General features: G+C 36.9%; 1 protein-coding gene across 1 annotated transcript in view; it reads right to left on the bottom strand.

Moving 5' to 3' along the window:
* Positions 1-17,251, bottom strand: part of LOC149414657 (uncharacterized) — a 48,758-nt gene that overhangs the window by 19,967 nt on the left and 11,540 nt on the right. The window contains exons 3-7 of the mRNA XM_089643321.1: positions 10,433-10,581; positions 7,846-8,107; positions 6,566-6,698; positions 5,834-5,946; positions 1,941-2,087 (exon numbers count right to left, since the gene is read on the bottom strand). Of these exons, the coding sequence (XP_089499447.1) occupies positions 1,941-2,087; positions 5,834-5,946; positions 6,566-6,698; positions 7,846-8,107; positions 10,433-10,581 (804 nt within the window). The remainder of the gene's footprint in view (positions 1-1,940; positions 2,088-5,833; positions 5,947-6,565; positions 6,699-7,845; positions 8,108-10,432; positions 10,582-17,251) is intronic.

The following is a 17,251-nucleotide window of genomic DNA, read 5'->3' on the forward strand; positions in this document are numbered from 1 at the left end:
ACGAGTATTTGCCTTTTTCTAATCCTAGCCTCCTAGCAATCCCTCTTAAGAACCGATGTTGAACAGATTCAATGCGTCGAATGTGGACAGCATAAAAAGGAGACCAGATAACACAAGCATATTCAAGATGGGGGCGAAATTATGATTACATTAAATGTAAATAAACTAATTGCGCTGTAGGGCAATTCTATAATGAATCTATGGTGGCGATTATTGATGGAGAAGTCAGAAGTGTCTACATTTCCATAATACATAGTGACAACATATACATTATTGTCAAAATAAGTGTTGGCATGCACAGTAATACAGGTGCCAAAACAAGATCATTCGATGCAGCCGGTCATTAGTTGTAACAACGTAAAATTCCGGACTCAACAAATTCAACAAATGCAGGGGTGTTCGCACAATGGACAACACAATTTCTCAGGTTTCCCACCCCTGGGTAATGCGAACGAGTTAGATAAATTATTATTACATTATTGTGTTAGTTTGTTATTAATCCAATCAGATCGAATCTAGCTTCATGTGTGTATCAGTCGGCAATTCCTATCAAAGAATTAGGATCATCATTTTGGATAAACAAAATTTTTTATTACAAAACATTTTTTAAGCTTTGCCTCTAAAATACAGTAGAACGCCATCTATCACGGACCTTGACACTTCATCCGCATTCATTTACACTTGGCATTATCCACAACACGGTGCAAGCAGTTAGAACCAGTGGAACAATATTCCATTGGTTAGAATGCAATAGAAATGGGATACCCAAGGCATATGTGTGGTAATACTAGGTATGGCTTGCCCAGCAGGAGCAGCAGGAGTGCCCAGTTTCATGGGGTGAGGTTTGTCCAGACCCCGAGGAAAATTATTTTCGTCAGGGGCTCCTGTGTGGAGATTTGCAAAGAATGCAAGGTTGATGTAAGCATAATGAGTACGATTAATAAAGGGACGCTCAGATGGTTTGGGCATGCATAGAGGATGAAGGAAGAAACGAATGTAAGGGGAATAATATGATGCGAATGTGAATGGTAAAGTCGGGGATGCCCAAAAAAGACATGGTACGATCGAGTAAACCAAATAGGAACTCGAGTTGGGCCACATCAAGAGTCTGAATAACAGAAGGGTATGTATGAATGTAAATATGTGGCTATGTCTTCTGGTTCTGCAGTGTGTCTTCCCAGGTATCTGAGCCTAGTTCCCAATAGGGCGGGACATTGGCACCAAAGGTGAATTGGAGTCTCTTCATCCTCTTCACATTTCCTGCATCTGTAGGTGTTTCCCACTCCCAACAAGTGTATATGTTTGCATATTGAGTACTTGTCTGATTCACCTTGGGTCTGGTCTGTTTACGAGTACTTTGGATTGCCTCATTCCGGATGCCCTTTCCCATTCCTCCCAGTACCGGGATTTGACCCACCTTTCAATATGTATTTTGGTGTGGCAAGCTGCTACTCCTACGGCCGGCTTGAATCCTGCAAGTGGTGCTTTTGCCCCTTTCCTTGCTAGTCCATCAGCCCACTTGTTGCCCTCAATACCTTTATGTCTTGGTACCCAGATAAGGGTTATTTTATTGATGGTAGCAAGTTCTTCAAGAATGATGCTGTGATGGAATCATCACCAGTATGGAGTAGCATCAGTTACTTTCCAGTGCCATTAGAGCTGCCTGCCTATCAGAGCATATGCCTGTTCTTGTTCCTGTACGCGATACGTATTTTCTTCTGTGCACAAGCTAAGATGGCTCCATCTCAGGTTGAAACACAGTGCAACATGTCCCTAGAGGTATACTAAGTTCCCTCTTGGAACCCTGTAAACAGACCCCGGCCCCTGTTCCCTCCTCCAATTTGGACCCATCTGTGAACCAGCTTAGTTCCTGTTTGTGGGTAGGGCCATGATGGTTAATAAGTTAGGTAGGATGATTGGCAAAAAGCAGAGTTACTTACATTCTGCTGGTTGCGTGCCTGCTGTGCGTGGTGTGCGCGGTTGGGCGGGGGGTGGTGCCGAGAGGGGGGCGGAGTGCCCCCCCCCGGAGCCCCAAACACGGGCGGGTACCCCCCGGGCCCGCCCGCACCCGTGCTACCTTTGCACATCTGGAACAAACAAACATAATGATATTTCTCTTCACTTTTATTTTCATGTAAATGTGTTATATTTGACCCCTCAGGAGGTCCATTCCATCCTCAGGCCACTGGCATATTGACCATAGATATTTATATATACTTAAAGACGCTGTGTCAGAAGGTCGGATAGTTCAAGTGTAAGTGTATTTCCGCTTTGCAATGAAATCCAAATAAATGGAATATTTCTGAATATATCGGAAAATTAAAAATTGTTTTTGAAAGGTTGCATTTTCAAATCTTATTTTTAGAAAAACATAATTTTTAAAATAATAAAAAGTTTTAAAAATAGCCCCCATTACATTTTATCTAACTAAAATTACTGGTAATGAAAAAAAAATAAAAAAAATTATTAGACAAACGTATTACAATCACTTCATATTTAATTATTTTTCATTACTGGAAAACTTGAAATGTAAAAAATATTGTACCAAATAAAAAAAAAAAATAAAAAAATCTTGTCGTAAAAATAATAAATACAAAATTCACAAAGTTTCATAATTTTTTTTTTAAATTGCGATTGGAGACTTTGGTTTCGTACAGGTGAACTCTATGAAATCAACTGAATTTAAACTGTGGTGTTTTCTCTTTCTAACACTTTTTAGACAATATTCCTCACCATGACAGTAAGGGAGACAACGATTTGTACTAGACGTAATGAGACGATTTATAAAAGTGAACAAATTAGACTAAGGGACTAATACATACATATTACTGATATAAAATGTATCTGGATTGAAATAGCACATCAGACATCGAGTGTCTGAGTGTTTTGGATTCCAGCTTTACTCTGGCATTCTTATTAACATATCTGCCATCAAAGGGCGGTACGTGGCTATCTGAAAGAATGCTTCATAATAATTACGTATGAGTTGAAAATGAAACGTATGGAGTGTAATGTCCATCTAATGACTTTATTATATGCATAGAGGAATTTGCAAAGTTTCCATGCCATAGAAGTTTTTTGGCTCAACTGGCTGATGATGGTAGTAAGAGTTCTTGTATCCTCACGTATAGTACCATGCTGATTAAATTGGGGAACTTTACCAAAAATCAACTCTCGTAAATTAAAGCAGGTACCTCAAAATAAAGTTCGGTCATTGATATTTTGAAATATTGCAATGATAGGTTTTGCAAAGAAAAAGAAACACGTTCCGCTATTAAAATCACATACAAAATGTGTAATATTGGTGTTATCTATGCTTACTTATATACAGATGTGCTAAGCTCGATGTTCCAAACAAGCCGAGCTTAAGCAACTGATATACCGGGCATTAGTGGACAGAGTTGTACAAAGTTAATTACAGTATAACCTCGTTTTTACGTGCCCGGAATTCACGTTTTCCCGGCAATTGCGTGTAATTTTTTCAGTCCCGATGTATTTCAGTACATTTAATACCCGCATTTACGTTTTTTTTTCCCGCGATTTACGTCGGAAATATTCAAAATATGCGAGTTACGCGCGCTTGACAATGATTGGGTCGTGACATTCGAACAGCGTAAGGTGATTGGAGGGAATACTCCGTGGTTTTAAAAGGCGTACGGTGATTGGAGGGAAAACTCCGTGTTTTTAAAAGGCGTACGGTGATTGGTTGGCGAGCGACGCTGTGATTGGCCCGAGTTTGGCGCACAATAAGGTGATTGGTCCATTGGTCGCCATCTTTTCTTTTGGTATTGTGTAATGTGTTTGTGTTTTGTATTATTCTGTCATCAGTCTTACAAGCTACTAGTTCGCGGTTTATTATTTAATATTACTTTCGGTTCGATATTATTCATTTTTACATCCTCATTTTTTCAAACACGTAATGTCTAACCAAAGGAAAGCTTTGTCAGTGCAAGAGAAAAGGAAAATTCTCGAACAAGTGAATAAACACGCTGGCTCACGCGTTTCGCTGGCCCGAAATTTAGGAATACCCGTTACTACATTGGCCACAATCATCAAAAACCGCGAATCTATTGAAAAAAGCGCTATTCAATGTGGACCCGGGGCGAAAAATCGTATGTATATCAGAGCGTCGAAGTACGAAAAATTGGAGGAGATTTTAAAAGAATGGTTCGTCAGTGCGCGGGCCAGTAATATTCCTGTCGGCGGTACAATAATTCGTGAAAAGGCGCTGCGCATCACGAATCGACTGAATATTGAAGGATTTACTGCATCAAATGGATGGATAGATCGTTTTAAGAAGAGGCACAATGTGGTCTACAGATCAATTTGCGGAGAATCGCAAAGTGTTGATATGGACATTGCTGAAGATTGGAAGCAGACAGATGTACCTACATTAATTGCAGACTACGCTCCCAGAGATATTTTCAATGCCGATGAGACTGGGCTGTTCTTCAACGTTCTGCCTTCTAAGACCTTCAGCTTCAAGGGTGAAGCCTGTCATGGAGGAAAGTTAAGCAAGGTTCGTCTCACTGTTCTCTTGATTACAAATGCAGATGGGAGTCAGAAGCTTCCCCCGTTAGTGATTGGGAAGTCTGCAAAACCCCGCTGCTTCAAAAATGTAAGGACATTGCCGACAAAATATGCAGCCAATAAAAAAGCCTGGATGACATCCAACTTATTTGAAAAACAGCTTACTGCATTAGACGCTCTGATGGGAGTAAATCATCGAAAAATATTGTTATTTCTCGATAGGTGCCCAGCTCACCCCACTAACTTGACTTTGAGGAACATTCAGTTGGCATTTTTTCCTCCTAACTGTACAAGTGAACTGCAACCCCTGGATTTGGGGATAATTCGAGCATTCAAGCACTGCTATAGAAGAAACTTGGTACAGAAGTTATTGTGTCAGTTAGAACGAGGTGAGGACCCCAACAAATTTAAGATGTCCATTTTAGATGCAATGCATTATACCGTTAAAGCATGGAGTGAAATAACCGACTCTACCATCAAGAATTGTTTCCGGAAAGCTGGGATATACAAGGAGCAGGATGAGCAGGAGGACATACCCAGTACCCAAGAAAATGTCCAGTGTGGTGTTATAGAAGGCTGGGAAAGAATTTCAGACCAACCCCTGGAGGATTATGTAAACATTGACTCCAATATTATGACATCAGACTTGGTGGAAGTTGATGACATTGTTGACAGTCATTTAACACCAGCAGACTTGTCTGCTGAAGAACTGTCTGATGAAGAAGAAGGTGATATTCCAACAAAAGAAGAAGCAATGAGGTTCATCGAGGGTTTAAAAACATACTTTACAAGCTGTGCTGATATTCAAGATGACATTTTTAAATCTTTATATAGTCTTGAAAGAGAATTACATAACAAAAAAACAAAAATGCAACAAACCAATATACAAGATTTTTTTAATAAAAAATAAATAAAATTTAATGTTGTTTTTAATAAAACGTTATTTGTTTAGAAACAAACTTTAAATGTTCTTTTTTTTCAAACCCCCCTTTTACATTTTCCCTCCAATTAGGTTTTTTTTTTCAGTCCCTTAAAAAACGTAAAATAGGGGTTATACTGTAATATAACATTGATATTTACAAACTATTAGCTGTCTTCTAAGGGTTAAAGATTCCAATAATAATAATATTTGGCTAATTTATATAGCGCCGTTTTCGTGAGAAATCACCTCAAGGGCAATGCACGAGTAACAAGTAATGAAAAAGAAGAGACATTGGACAAGCATTCACAATCTGGTCACGAGGAGAAAGGCAGCAAGTGCTAGATGTGGATGTAACAAGCTTAGTGTTGATTGGATACTTACAAATGGAGGCAGGGGCAGGGCGCGGTTGAAGGGCTGCTGGCGGGGGTCTGAGGCGGGCGCGGGGCCTTCGGGCGCTCCAGCGCGGGAGCCCCCGGCTAGCCAGCTGCCTTCCGCTGAGGGAACACCAACCGCAACACACAACACACAATACAACATTAGATATGTGTCAAATGACGCATTACGTGTGTACAACGAGGAACAATGCTCAGACCGAATTTAGCTTCAGATTTGTATCAGCCGGCAATTCCTATCAAAGAATTAGGATCATCATTTTATATGATTTAACATGAAACAAGAGATGTTTCAATTTCTAAAGACTGGTGGTGTAGTAGGGAATGGAAAACGCATAGTTAGATGCATATTTCCTAATTAGTAGAGTTCTCTCTCAGTAATCTGTCAACTACTATAATCTGGTGTTATTTTTAAATACTTATGATTGAATTTGACTTTTGTTTTCAGGAATGAATGCAAATCTTTCAAGTGGAAATTAACCCACTTCCTGACATCCTTTCGAGCTGAAACTTGAAGATAGATTTGTTGTCGATGACAATTCATACTAACTTTTGGTGGCAACCATGTACGCACACGAGCGGACGGACGTATAGGCATTTCTCTGAAATTGGATTACATTACATGGACTCTAGAGAAAGCTACAGTAGCTGGTTGCTATTCCAAGGGGTCAAGTTAAGGGTGTGTGTCAGGATATGTGGGTTGATTATGTCAGATACTCACTCTGTGGCCGGAGAGAGGGCTGATGGGGGGGCGGAGCACCATCGAGGGAGGGGAACTCCTGTTGGAACTGCGCCGTGCGGTGCGGGGGCAGGGCGGCCCAGCCCCCCGGGTAACCACCCGCATGCTGATGGGACTGGATACCAATACAACACATATTCATTAGCTTCCTCTAAACTCTCTACACAATACACATTTACAACTGGAATATAAATAATTAAATCGTAAAAAGGGCAAAATAAAGCGTACGAAACATTTAAATAACATATTTTTACATTTCCATTAGTGTTCAACTATTGCTCGATACTTGTTCGCACGTGTATTGGGTGCCTCTTGGATTCGTGGGTAAATTAATAAAGAATGGGGAAATGTCAAGTTTCGCGGCTGGGCCATCAGTTTCAGGTATTCAAAGTAAAACCATAATGATATGGCATATTTCCATGTACAATGAGAATTACAAAATAATAATACAAATAAGGAAGATGAAACCAATAACTTGGTTCTACTGTACATCATTTTTCAAAATGTTCCGATTCGTCCAGTTGCCGGGCTGCCAACAATGTAACATATTATTATTGGCGGAATTATGATTCTGATAAAGTTAACATCAAAACTAAGTAGCCGTGAAAACCCTAGAGATTTGTTCTAATGAAATAAACATAATTTGCAGGCAATCTCTCGTTACAGTGCACTGCTCTCAAGAAAGCCCGAGATTAATGGTTTCATGGTCTCTATATACCCCTAATGGCGCAATAGCCAGTTATAATATTCCATGTCAGCTGTAAATCAGAAAGATAAAGGATCATCAGATGTGTATCAGACGGCAATTCCTATCAAAGAATGTTGGATCATCATATTAACTAACTGACATGGGACCTCATCTAGCCGAGGATTGAACCCGCAACACATGTTAAAAAAAATAATGAAGCATGAAAAAGTGTGCAAAGACAAATTCTTGTGGCAATCAATCCTCTCTGCCTACCCCTACTTGATGGTTAGTTACTTTAAATACTGTAGAATAGTTATAAATGTCGTACCTCAATAATTACCCACTCTGTTCAATAAAACAGTTAAAACTGTACACATACAGGACCATCGATTCACATGGTCGACACAGTACTGAACGCAGTGACCGCTCTTAATGTAAATAGTGATTGCGGCGGTTGACAGACAGATGTAGTGCTGGACCGATGGTCCCCATACGGAAAGCGTAGCACTACGGCTCTTCATTCATTCATCTACATAGCACTATTTCATAAAATGTGTAATGTAAGTGTATGTACCGTGTTGGTGTTCTGCTGCTGCGGCGGACATGCCTGCTGCGGAGGCGGCTGTTGTTGGAGCTGTGGCTGTGGGGGGGGTGGTGCCTGCTGCAACTGCGAGGGCGCGGCCGGTGGCGGAGCGCCTGCCTGTCCCTGTCCCGAGGACGTCTGGCTCTGGCCCTGTCCAGGCGGGGGGGGCGGTCCCTGTCCCTGGCCCGGGGGGTGAGGCTGGCCTTGGCCCGGCTGGGCGGAGGGGGCCGCTGATGGAGGGGTGCTGCTGTTACTGGAATGGATACAACACACCTTACAATAAAACATACCCCACAAATATAACCGCAGTATAAGGACCAATTTCAATTTATTTCCAAAAGACCCGAAGAACTTCTTTGTGGATAAATTCAAGTATTTTAGATGGAACCTTTGGAATGCCAGGGGAAAGACGCCAATCATTTGCCGTATGTTGGCTGAAAACAATGTTTTTCAATCTCATCAGATAATGTGTTTATATTTATATATTTTTTTAATGAAATTATAAAGGTACAAATTATGCCCCATATCATTTTTAATTAACTAATTTAATTACCCAGTTAGTATCTGAAATAAACTCAGTTCAAACTGGGGAGTAACTAACAGAATATGTCTGAATAATCTTCAATGAATTCACACCAACAAGGTGTGCAACGCTCAAGTTGCGTAATTCTTGCTTGTCACCTGGAGGATTTTGTACAATGTTTGAGATATTTTGTGTAAAACATGGATATATATGTATATGAAAATGTTGTTGATGTAGATACAGGATGACGCAGCAGTGGTCAAAATAAAAAGGCAAACAAACTCATCAGTCACGGTTACAATCTTCAGATATGTTTCAGTCGGCAATTCCTATCAAAGAATACGGATCATCATTTGAGTTGCGTACAGATAACTAATTTCAGGGAAATATCCCCTCAATGGTGCATATACGTTTTGAAAATGCTTCTTTAACTTTACCACAGAATTGAATCTATTTTCTTTTTTAAACCTTATCAGTGTTCCTGCCGGATTGTGCGTATTGTATCATGCAAGATATAATTCCATCGTTCTATCTAATTAACGATTTAACCTGTAATCAATAATTTATTGACTTGGCTGAAATAAAAATACTTAACATGTAACAGAGTTTTTAATTTTTCTGTTGTAAACGGAGAAATGTTAAAATTCAATACTGTCTTTGAAAATAACAATCATATTTGAATTTGAATTGAAATATCTAGTAATTTTCATGACAGCTCGATTGTTTTACAACAGGATAACATATTTCTATCTGACAAAGCTCTGTCCTAAGCAAATAAGCTGTAAAGAAAGATACTCTAAAGCTATTTTTCACAGAATAGTACTTCAGATAGATAGAACCTTCTGGATGTGAGGGAACATTATTTTTATTTTAAAAATAATATTTTAGGCTAAGTGAATGGGGTAGGCATGGAATGAGAATTATATTGTCTATGGTTGCGCCTTTTTTTAAGTTTCCTCTATCCTCGTCTATAATGTGTGACGTACATGAATTGTATGCATAAAATTTGTCTAAAATATTGGAATATCTATGGTTAAATAGAGGACCAATTTGTTTCACAAAAAGCCAATAGTTATCGATCTAGTGAGTTGTTTATTTATGGTAACCATTATTCCTTTGTTTTACGATATATATTTTCTCTTTAATTTTCCAACTGTTCCAAGCTTGTACCAAGATGGTTTTTTGTTAAATGTGATTGACATACCAACCAACCAGTGCCTTAGTTTAGCAAAACTGTTGAAATTACCTTCAAAACACTTAGGACGGGTTGTTTCAGAGAATTTGAACAATTCATCAAATTTCAACACTCTTTTTCGAACCCAAAAATGGATGTTGAAATTTGATGAATTGTTCAAATTCTCAGAAACAACCCTTCCTTAACAAATCACATAGATAAACGAGGCTTTTACTATGATTTCTTAGGGCTAACAGCTTCATAAAACTAACGGTCACACTTTGATTGAACAAGCTAAATAAACTTGTGTATCCTAAAATACCAATAGAAACAGTGGTTATAGTCACCTTCCTGCTTCGGTAGGAGCAAATATTTTAAATGTATTGAAGTGAATCACTAATTTGAAAAAAAACCACTTGTCCAAACATTTAGCGAACGAAGATATTGATGGCATATTTTTCTTTGTGTAAAGATTTAACCAAGTTGTTTTTGTCTGGTCGAGTATTGTTTGTCAAATGAACGCTAGGGGACTGCTATATTGTTTAGCATTTGCCAAATAGGAGATAACATTTCCATTACTGGCAATCCAATTAAACGGAAGAAGGCATTCAAATAATAGTAATAATGGATATTTCAAAGATAATATTTTTAAAAGAATCACACAAGCTATGTATGAAAAGTCATCAATAAAGAGATTAACACTAGCAGTTCTGTAAACAGAAGACCGCATGTTTAGAAAAGATTTCTAATTTTATTTTATTTAAAACCTGCGGGGGTGAACACCCTGCCCGAGGTATGCACGCCATGCTTACTATGTCTAGTCATGGGGTGTTGGTTGGTTGTTTGTTTGAATGGAGAAGAGCAAGGTGAAGGTGGCTCACCTGCTAGTGTTAGTTTCCTGTCCGGACTCAGTCTTCAGGGACGGCAAGTTGGCCGGGGGTCGGCGAGCCGAGGGGACCTTGCCCAAGCTTTGCATGCCATGTTTACGCGATAGTTGAGATTTTACTGACGAAGGTTCCAAATTTTCGCCCTGCAACAAAAGACACAGTAATAAGTACCAAAAAAAAAACTTTAAATCAGAGAATACAGATATTCCAACACTTCCAACGCAATATTTTGAAAAAAACTCTTCATAGATATATATATTAGGCTACCTTTAAAGTGTGCTCCTTTGACATGTGCTTATGATAAGGTATGTTGGAGCAGTAAAACATGGATACTTCATATGGCTAAAAGTACCGGATTATCACACACCGCTATCTTATCAGATAGCATATATTACAACCGAAGGGCAGATAGAAACCATACGATTTATTGCCAACTTATTTTATTAATACATATTATCATTCAATTTATTTTTTTCTAATAAAAAAGGATTCAATCACTCATTTAAGAACTTACATAACCATATTTATTTATTTATTTATTTAACGCCCAGAGGGCTTTTACATGGTTGGTAGTATAATTTTAATTTGACAAATACTTTCAAACATAAAAAATAAGAATAAAATTACATTTGATAAAAGCTATGCAACAAGTCATACAAACACAAGAAACAAAAACAGAAAATTACAGCTATTTGTTGGTTTACATGATGTGTTTAGGAGTATTGTTGAAATAAATGTTTTAAATGATCCACAAAACTTGCCAAGTTGGTATTGAATATGTCAACATCACCCAAGTAATGATTTCCCATGGTGTGAAGTCGTTGTATCGGAGAGTGGGCAATGTAGTTACGCTTATGTGTGCTGCTGTAGAATATTGTATTTTGTCGTGTTGTTACTGTGGGTGTATGTATGTTTATAAGTTGCAGGAGTTCACAACAGTCGAATTTAGAGTTAAGTATTTTGAATAAGAACGTAGATATTAATATTTAGATATTAACCTTTCCTTGCCGGTGCTGTCAACTGATTCCAATCACACATTGCACGTTTCCCCAAACAGTTAACTCCGACACTGAAACAATGGCCGAATTCCGTTCCACACCACGTGAGACTTAGCGAATAATATCACTCGCATTCTCTTAATTTCCAGTTAGCCGTTAACTGGGCCCGTAACCCGTTAGAGCGGGATTAGGAGAACAGAGTGGATAATTAAATAATTCCTTGATTTAAATGAAATGTGTTACTTTATTTAACAGAATACACGTCGAGTAATTTTTATACTGTCCGCGAGCGTGCGATTCGAGACTAATTCACATTGATGCACAAGCATCGTCGAGGATTGCCGAATTGCGCTCAACTTCTATACCTGTACAGTTTGGCACATAATCGAGGATATGCACTCTTTTTGTGCAATAAATATTTTTTTGAATTTTGAATTTTATATACACTCGCCTGCAGAAATACGCTAAACTCAGCTTGCTTTAGAAAGAAATATTAATATTTCGAACGCAAACATAAGAAATGGTTCAACTTAAGTTTTTTAATCACTGAACTAAAATTACGGATAACGAAAAAAATACACATTTTATTAGATAAATAAACATTACTGTTACCTTCCTTTTTTATCATTTCATATTAAAATAATTTAAAATTTTTCTTAAATTGCGGTCGGAACATTTGGTTTCATATGGGTGCAAATTTTAAAACTCAACTCATAGATTTTAACATAAAATATAGTGTTATCTCTTTCCAACACCATTTAGATAATATTTTTCATTATGACAGAGAGGCAACGATTTCTATGAGCTGTTTCAAAAAGCAAACAAATTGACTATACGGGTAATATGTAGCTGTTAAATCACAAAACCCAACAAAGTAACTTGAGGGGTTTAAATGTATAAGTTCCTTCACCTCCTACTACCTTCAGCCTCACAACACACCCCGACTGATGCCATAGTCTCACTGGCTCTGGGCAGTTGAGATTCTAGTGCAGTATTCACATAGTATAAACAAAAACACAAAATGATATTATTTCCCATGTTAAATTGTATTGTATGGTACCATCACGATTCATTGAATAATATCATTGACAAATCCAAAGATATTAGAAGAACGAGATATGCTATGTTGGCCGCCGGACCGTAGCCGGAGTACTACCTAATTAGGGTACTTTGAATGGTATCGGGACGTGTACGCACAGAAATCTGTTCTATGTATTAGTGCGGATACCTTAGCGCAAGCGAAGGTGTGCAGTAGTATTGGTGAACAAAACCGGCGACACTGGGCAAAACAATTCCACTCAGTACGAACTGCGCATAGCACATCTCGTTCTTCTAATATCTTTGGACAAATCACTTTTCAAGATGGCTTTAATCAATAAAGATATTATTACACAATAAAACCGCTTTTACAAATGATCAAAATCAAACCTGCGGGAAAGGGGTTAAAATGTAAAAATAAATCACCTTTGAATATAATTTTGCATTAAAATCAAGCTGCATTTCTACTGCCTCATAAATCACTATTATTCACACTCAAAACCACACCAAACACTCCCACAAACGATTGGGAAATGAGCGACATATTACACATTATTTTAATGATAATACTTATCTGTTTTCATTATCAGTCAATGAATGTGAAATTGAAAAAAAAAAACAATCATGAGAGGAATTAAGTGTATTAATGACATTAAAATGATGATTATTAAATTTATGAGCTAGGATGAAAAAACAATAGAAGGATGTGCTGTTCTCACTGACGTCTGTATACATAGTAGTGACGAGTCGTTTATGAACGAGCCGCAAAATTGAACTAGCTCTTTTTGATGAGCCGGATTCGTATGACTCCCGGAAAAATATCGCCATTCAAATTATCCAAGTATTAATTAATAAGACATGAATGGGGTCTGATAGTCGGACATCTGGACTTGGACATGTTTACCTATAACTACTAACTACCTAGCATCTGGTCCCAGTTGTATAAGGAGCACAGTATTCTCATTGCTCCTTCGCTCTGAGCTCACGGCTCCCGTTCAATAGAGTTGATTCTTTGAGTCGTACGAAACGATTGAGCTGGTACCGTGGCTCTCGCTCTTAATAAAATGATTTATGAACCATTGGTAATCTGTATACATTGACATGCCCTGAAGCAAAATCATCATTTGTATTTTGACTTCCTACTTGCGCACATCGGAAGTTTTGCATAACAACTAGGCAATTATGGTTTCCTGTGCATTCAAACTGTGTAAATATATGCATAAATAAATGAATAATCTTTAGCTAAGGGTTAATTTTGCACAGTTTCTATTGGTGAAAGCTAACTGAGCGATTTTGGTATGTTATTTTCGCATCCTATTCTTTTTCTTCAGCCTGTTATGAAGGTCCAAAAAATAATAATTGATCAGTTTAATCGGTGCTTAAGTTGGTAACAAGGCTGTGCATTTCGGACCAGCCAGTTGTGTGGACGATAAGAAACTTGCATGATTATTTGCATTGATATGATAAACTGATTGCTTTGGTAATTTTACACCATGTCCAATATTACCAAAGCAACCACTACGCTCACCAGTTCAGCTCAAAAGTGATAAAAACTATAATATTAATATGGGCGGCGTGACTGCCTCCCTTTCAGTAATTCGTCAGCAAATTAATCTGACAGTATACAAGTAACTCACCGTTTAGTCAGAGAAAATTAAATCTGCTTTTTACAATGGCTGTCTGCGTAAAAAACTCAACTACAAATCCCAAACCGGGTGAACAAAAGTTTGGGCTTGTTTACAAAAATATGGTCATGTGATTTGCCACCAGCTCGTCGAAATGATACCAGGATTTCATGTTATGGCAATTCTATCAATTTGGATGTCTATGGTTACAAACTGTTGACAGCTAAAAGTATGCTGCCCGCGAAAATAAAAACATTATTTTGCAATGCAAGAGAAATTTATTTTATAAGGTCTTAAAATTAAATGACCCAAACCGGTAATAATGGGTTTATATAGGTTTTTACGATTTACGTTTCATTTATCCATTTCACAATGTAAATACTATAATACTATGTGAACGGCATTGACCCAAATAAGAGTTCAATGGATTATTGAAACACCAAACAAAAATAAATAGATAATATTTTTATAAAAAATTGTTGTTTAAACAAAAATGCGTTTGTTGCTAAATAAAGGAAAGCAAACAGGAGGGTTAAATATTGTAAGCGGGTTAACCTCTTGAACGTCGGCGTAGGAAAATCGTCAAAATACCCACCAACTGTCGGACGAGAATTTATGGATCTGTGCAAAGTTGACCTCAATGGGTTTTGCTCAAATATCGGAATAAAAATTACTATTTGTTTTATTTTTATCTGTTCACCAGATAATGTAAAGTATTATTCATATATATTTCATGTTTACATCCTAAGACCCATCCCATCCATGTTTAACTAACTTAATCATTCATTAAAAAATATTTCTACGTAACCCGAAATGAAAAACAACAATCACAAGGTGTTTTGAAAGAAATAACAACTACTTAGTAAATTGTAATGTTTTTATTTTTGCGTTGCCATTTTACGTAAATGAATTTTGACATTCATAGACAAATTATTTGTTTGTGCCCGTACATGCATTATAATGAATAAATAGTTTTGTCCGTAAAAAAATTCAGTACTGCCAAGAAAGTTGTACAAATACAATAATGTATTTGAATGCATTTCTTGAAAGAATTGAATTTGTATACGGACAAAACTATTTATTCGTATAACAAATTTATGGGCACAAACAAATAATTTGTCTTAATATTGTGAAGCATAACTTGCAAAAAGGGTATTTTAATAAAATAATTAAATTAACGCCATCTATGAATGCATAGATTATAACGAACCTTAGTTTTAACCTTAAGCCAAATAATAACAGTAATACCGCATGTAAAGACAGAATAAATAAATAAAATAAATGCCATTTATGATCATCATTCATTTTGATGACCAAGTTTTATAAAAATTCCTTTCTTAACTCATACCACTCCTTTGTCGAGTGTGGCTCGACATTATATTTCTTACACCAACTCCTATGTCGAGTCATACTCGACATTATAGTAACGCAATTTCGAAAAATAATTTAAATTATCAAATGTATTTTTTTTTCTTTTAAACACTTTATATCTCATTCTGAATATTCCGAATACGCAAAATACATATATCTCGTCAAGTTTCGCCTTTTAGATAATTTTTAAAATCGTATTATTTTTAACCTTGTAAATGCACTGCACAGTTATTTGGTTGCGACGCATGTAAGTAGGTAGGTACTTGCCTGTCTACCTGCGTAACAATAGGAAGCGCTGAGGGATTTCTCCCAACACATAACAAAGGATTCTTATACCTATTCACTTGTTATCACATAATATTTTGTTCCGTTTGTGTATTTACATTTGTTTTTACTGTTTTTAGTAGCAAATATTTCGTTAGTAGTGAATAAGGGCATATTAAGTTGTTAATTTTATATATTTCTATGTTTTTTGTACTCTATGTAAAGAAAGAGTAATAAAAATTACATATTTTAAAAATTTTTGTTTAACTTTTTATTGAGGCCACTTTTTATCCCTTTTTTGTAAATTAATTAAGGAGTTGGTAGTAGGTAATTAAAAAAAAAATTAGGAGTGCAAAGGGTTAAAACACAGTGTTTGGTGAACAATTCACAAGTGTCTTTATTCTGTCTCAGGGAAGGAAGATAAAAAGAACTCAAGTTTTGGGGGATGATTCCAGATTCCAAAGTTTAATACATAGTGGTTTTATCTTTTCAAAAGCAGTTGTCAAAATAGTCTCACTCCGTCAGAATAATTTCTCATCTTCAGCTGTGTTTCAGACGGCAATTCCTATCAAAGAATTGTATCATCATTCGGAGTACAGATTTTTAAAGACCACCTCAAACTAGAATAAGAATAATAGAGATAAAAAGAATTTGGCATTCTCAGACTATAAAAATATTACCATTCGTTATTTCGGCTACTGGCATTATACCTAGCTCCCTCATTCAAACTTTAGGCGTATTAGATCTATCAAAAAAATGATATATAAAAATGCAAAAATCAGTCATTTTAAATACATGTAGGATAACGAAAGATTTTTTAAAACTTTATGTTGAGGGATCAGTAAGATTTATAGGCACAGTTAGGAGTTCTACCGAGCCGAACCCTCTGATATGAAAATATCTGGAGTCGGTGAATTATTTTCCCATTTGATCTCTGGTGATTTGACGTGTTGTTTTTGTATTGTTTTGTATTTATTTTGCTTATATAATGCACTTGCATAACGTTGATTGACTTGATGATCATTTGTGGAAAAGTGTGTGGAAGGGTTTAGTTTTTCCTATGGGGAAGATAACCCGGACATAAAATTGGAAAAATAATATTTAATATTCGGCTAATTTATATAGCGCCGTTTTCGTGAGAAATCACCTCAAGGGCACTGTACAAATACCCTTAGAAGCAACATATGATTTGAGATTTTCACAGCCAAAAGTATTATGCAAAAAGCATCGAGCACACATAATTATAGACAATTGAAATTCATAAAAATCCCATTTACCGCATGATCCTAAGAGGATTTGACACGCACAACACGGTATACACACATACTTCACCACTATCTACAGATCTCTCCAAATGACGGACATGGTTATGCAGTCTGAAACGAGGAAGCAGCGTAACACGGCATAATGAAGCAACATGTATATTTCTCTCTTGTATGTATATATCACGTAATATGGCAGACTGGGATTGCACTACCCTCCTAGTCCTGATGGATTAAAAACTTAAACAAATTAAA

This window comes from Hesperophylax consimilis, chromosome 19 (assembly GCF_061612785.1).
Source record: "Hesperophylax consimilis isolate HC1 chromosome 19, BYU_Hcon_1.0, whole genome shotgun sequence".
NCBI lineage: Eukaryota > Metazoa > Arthropoda > Insecta > Trichoptera > Limnephilidae > Hesperophylax > Hesperophylax consimilis.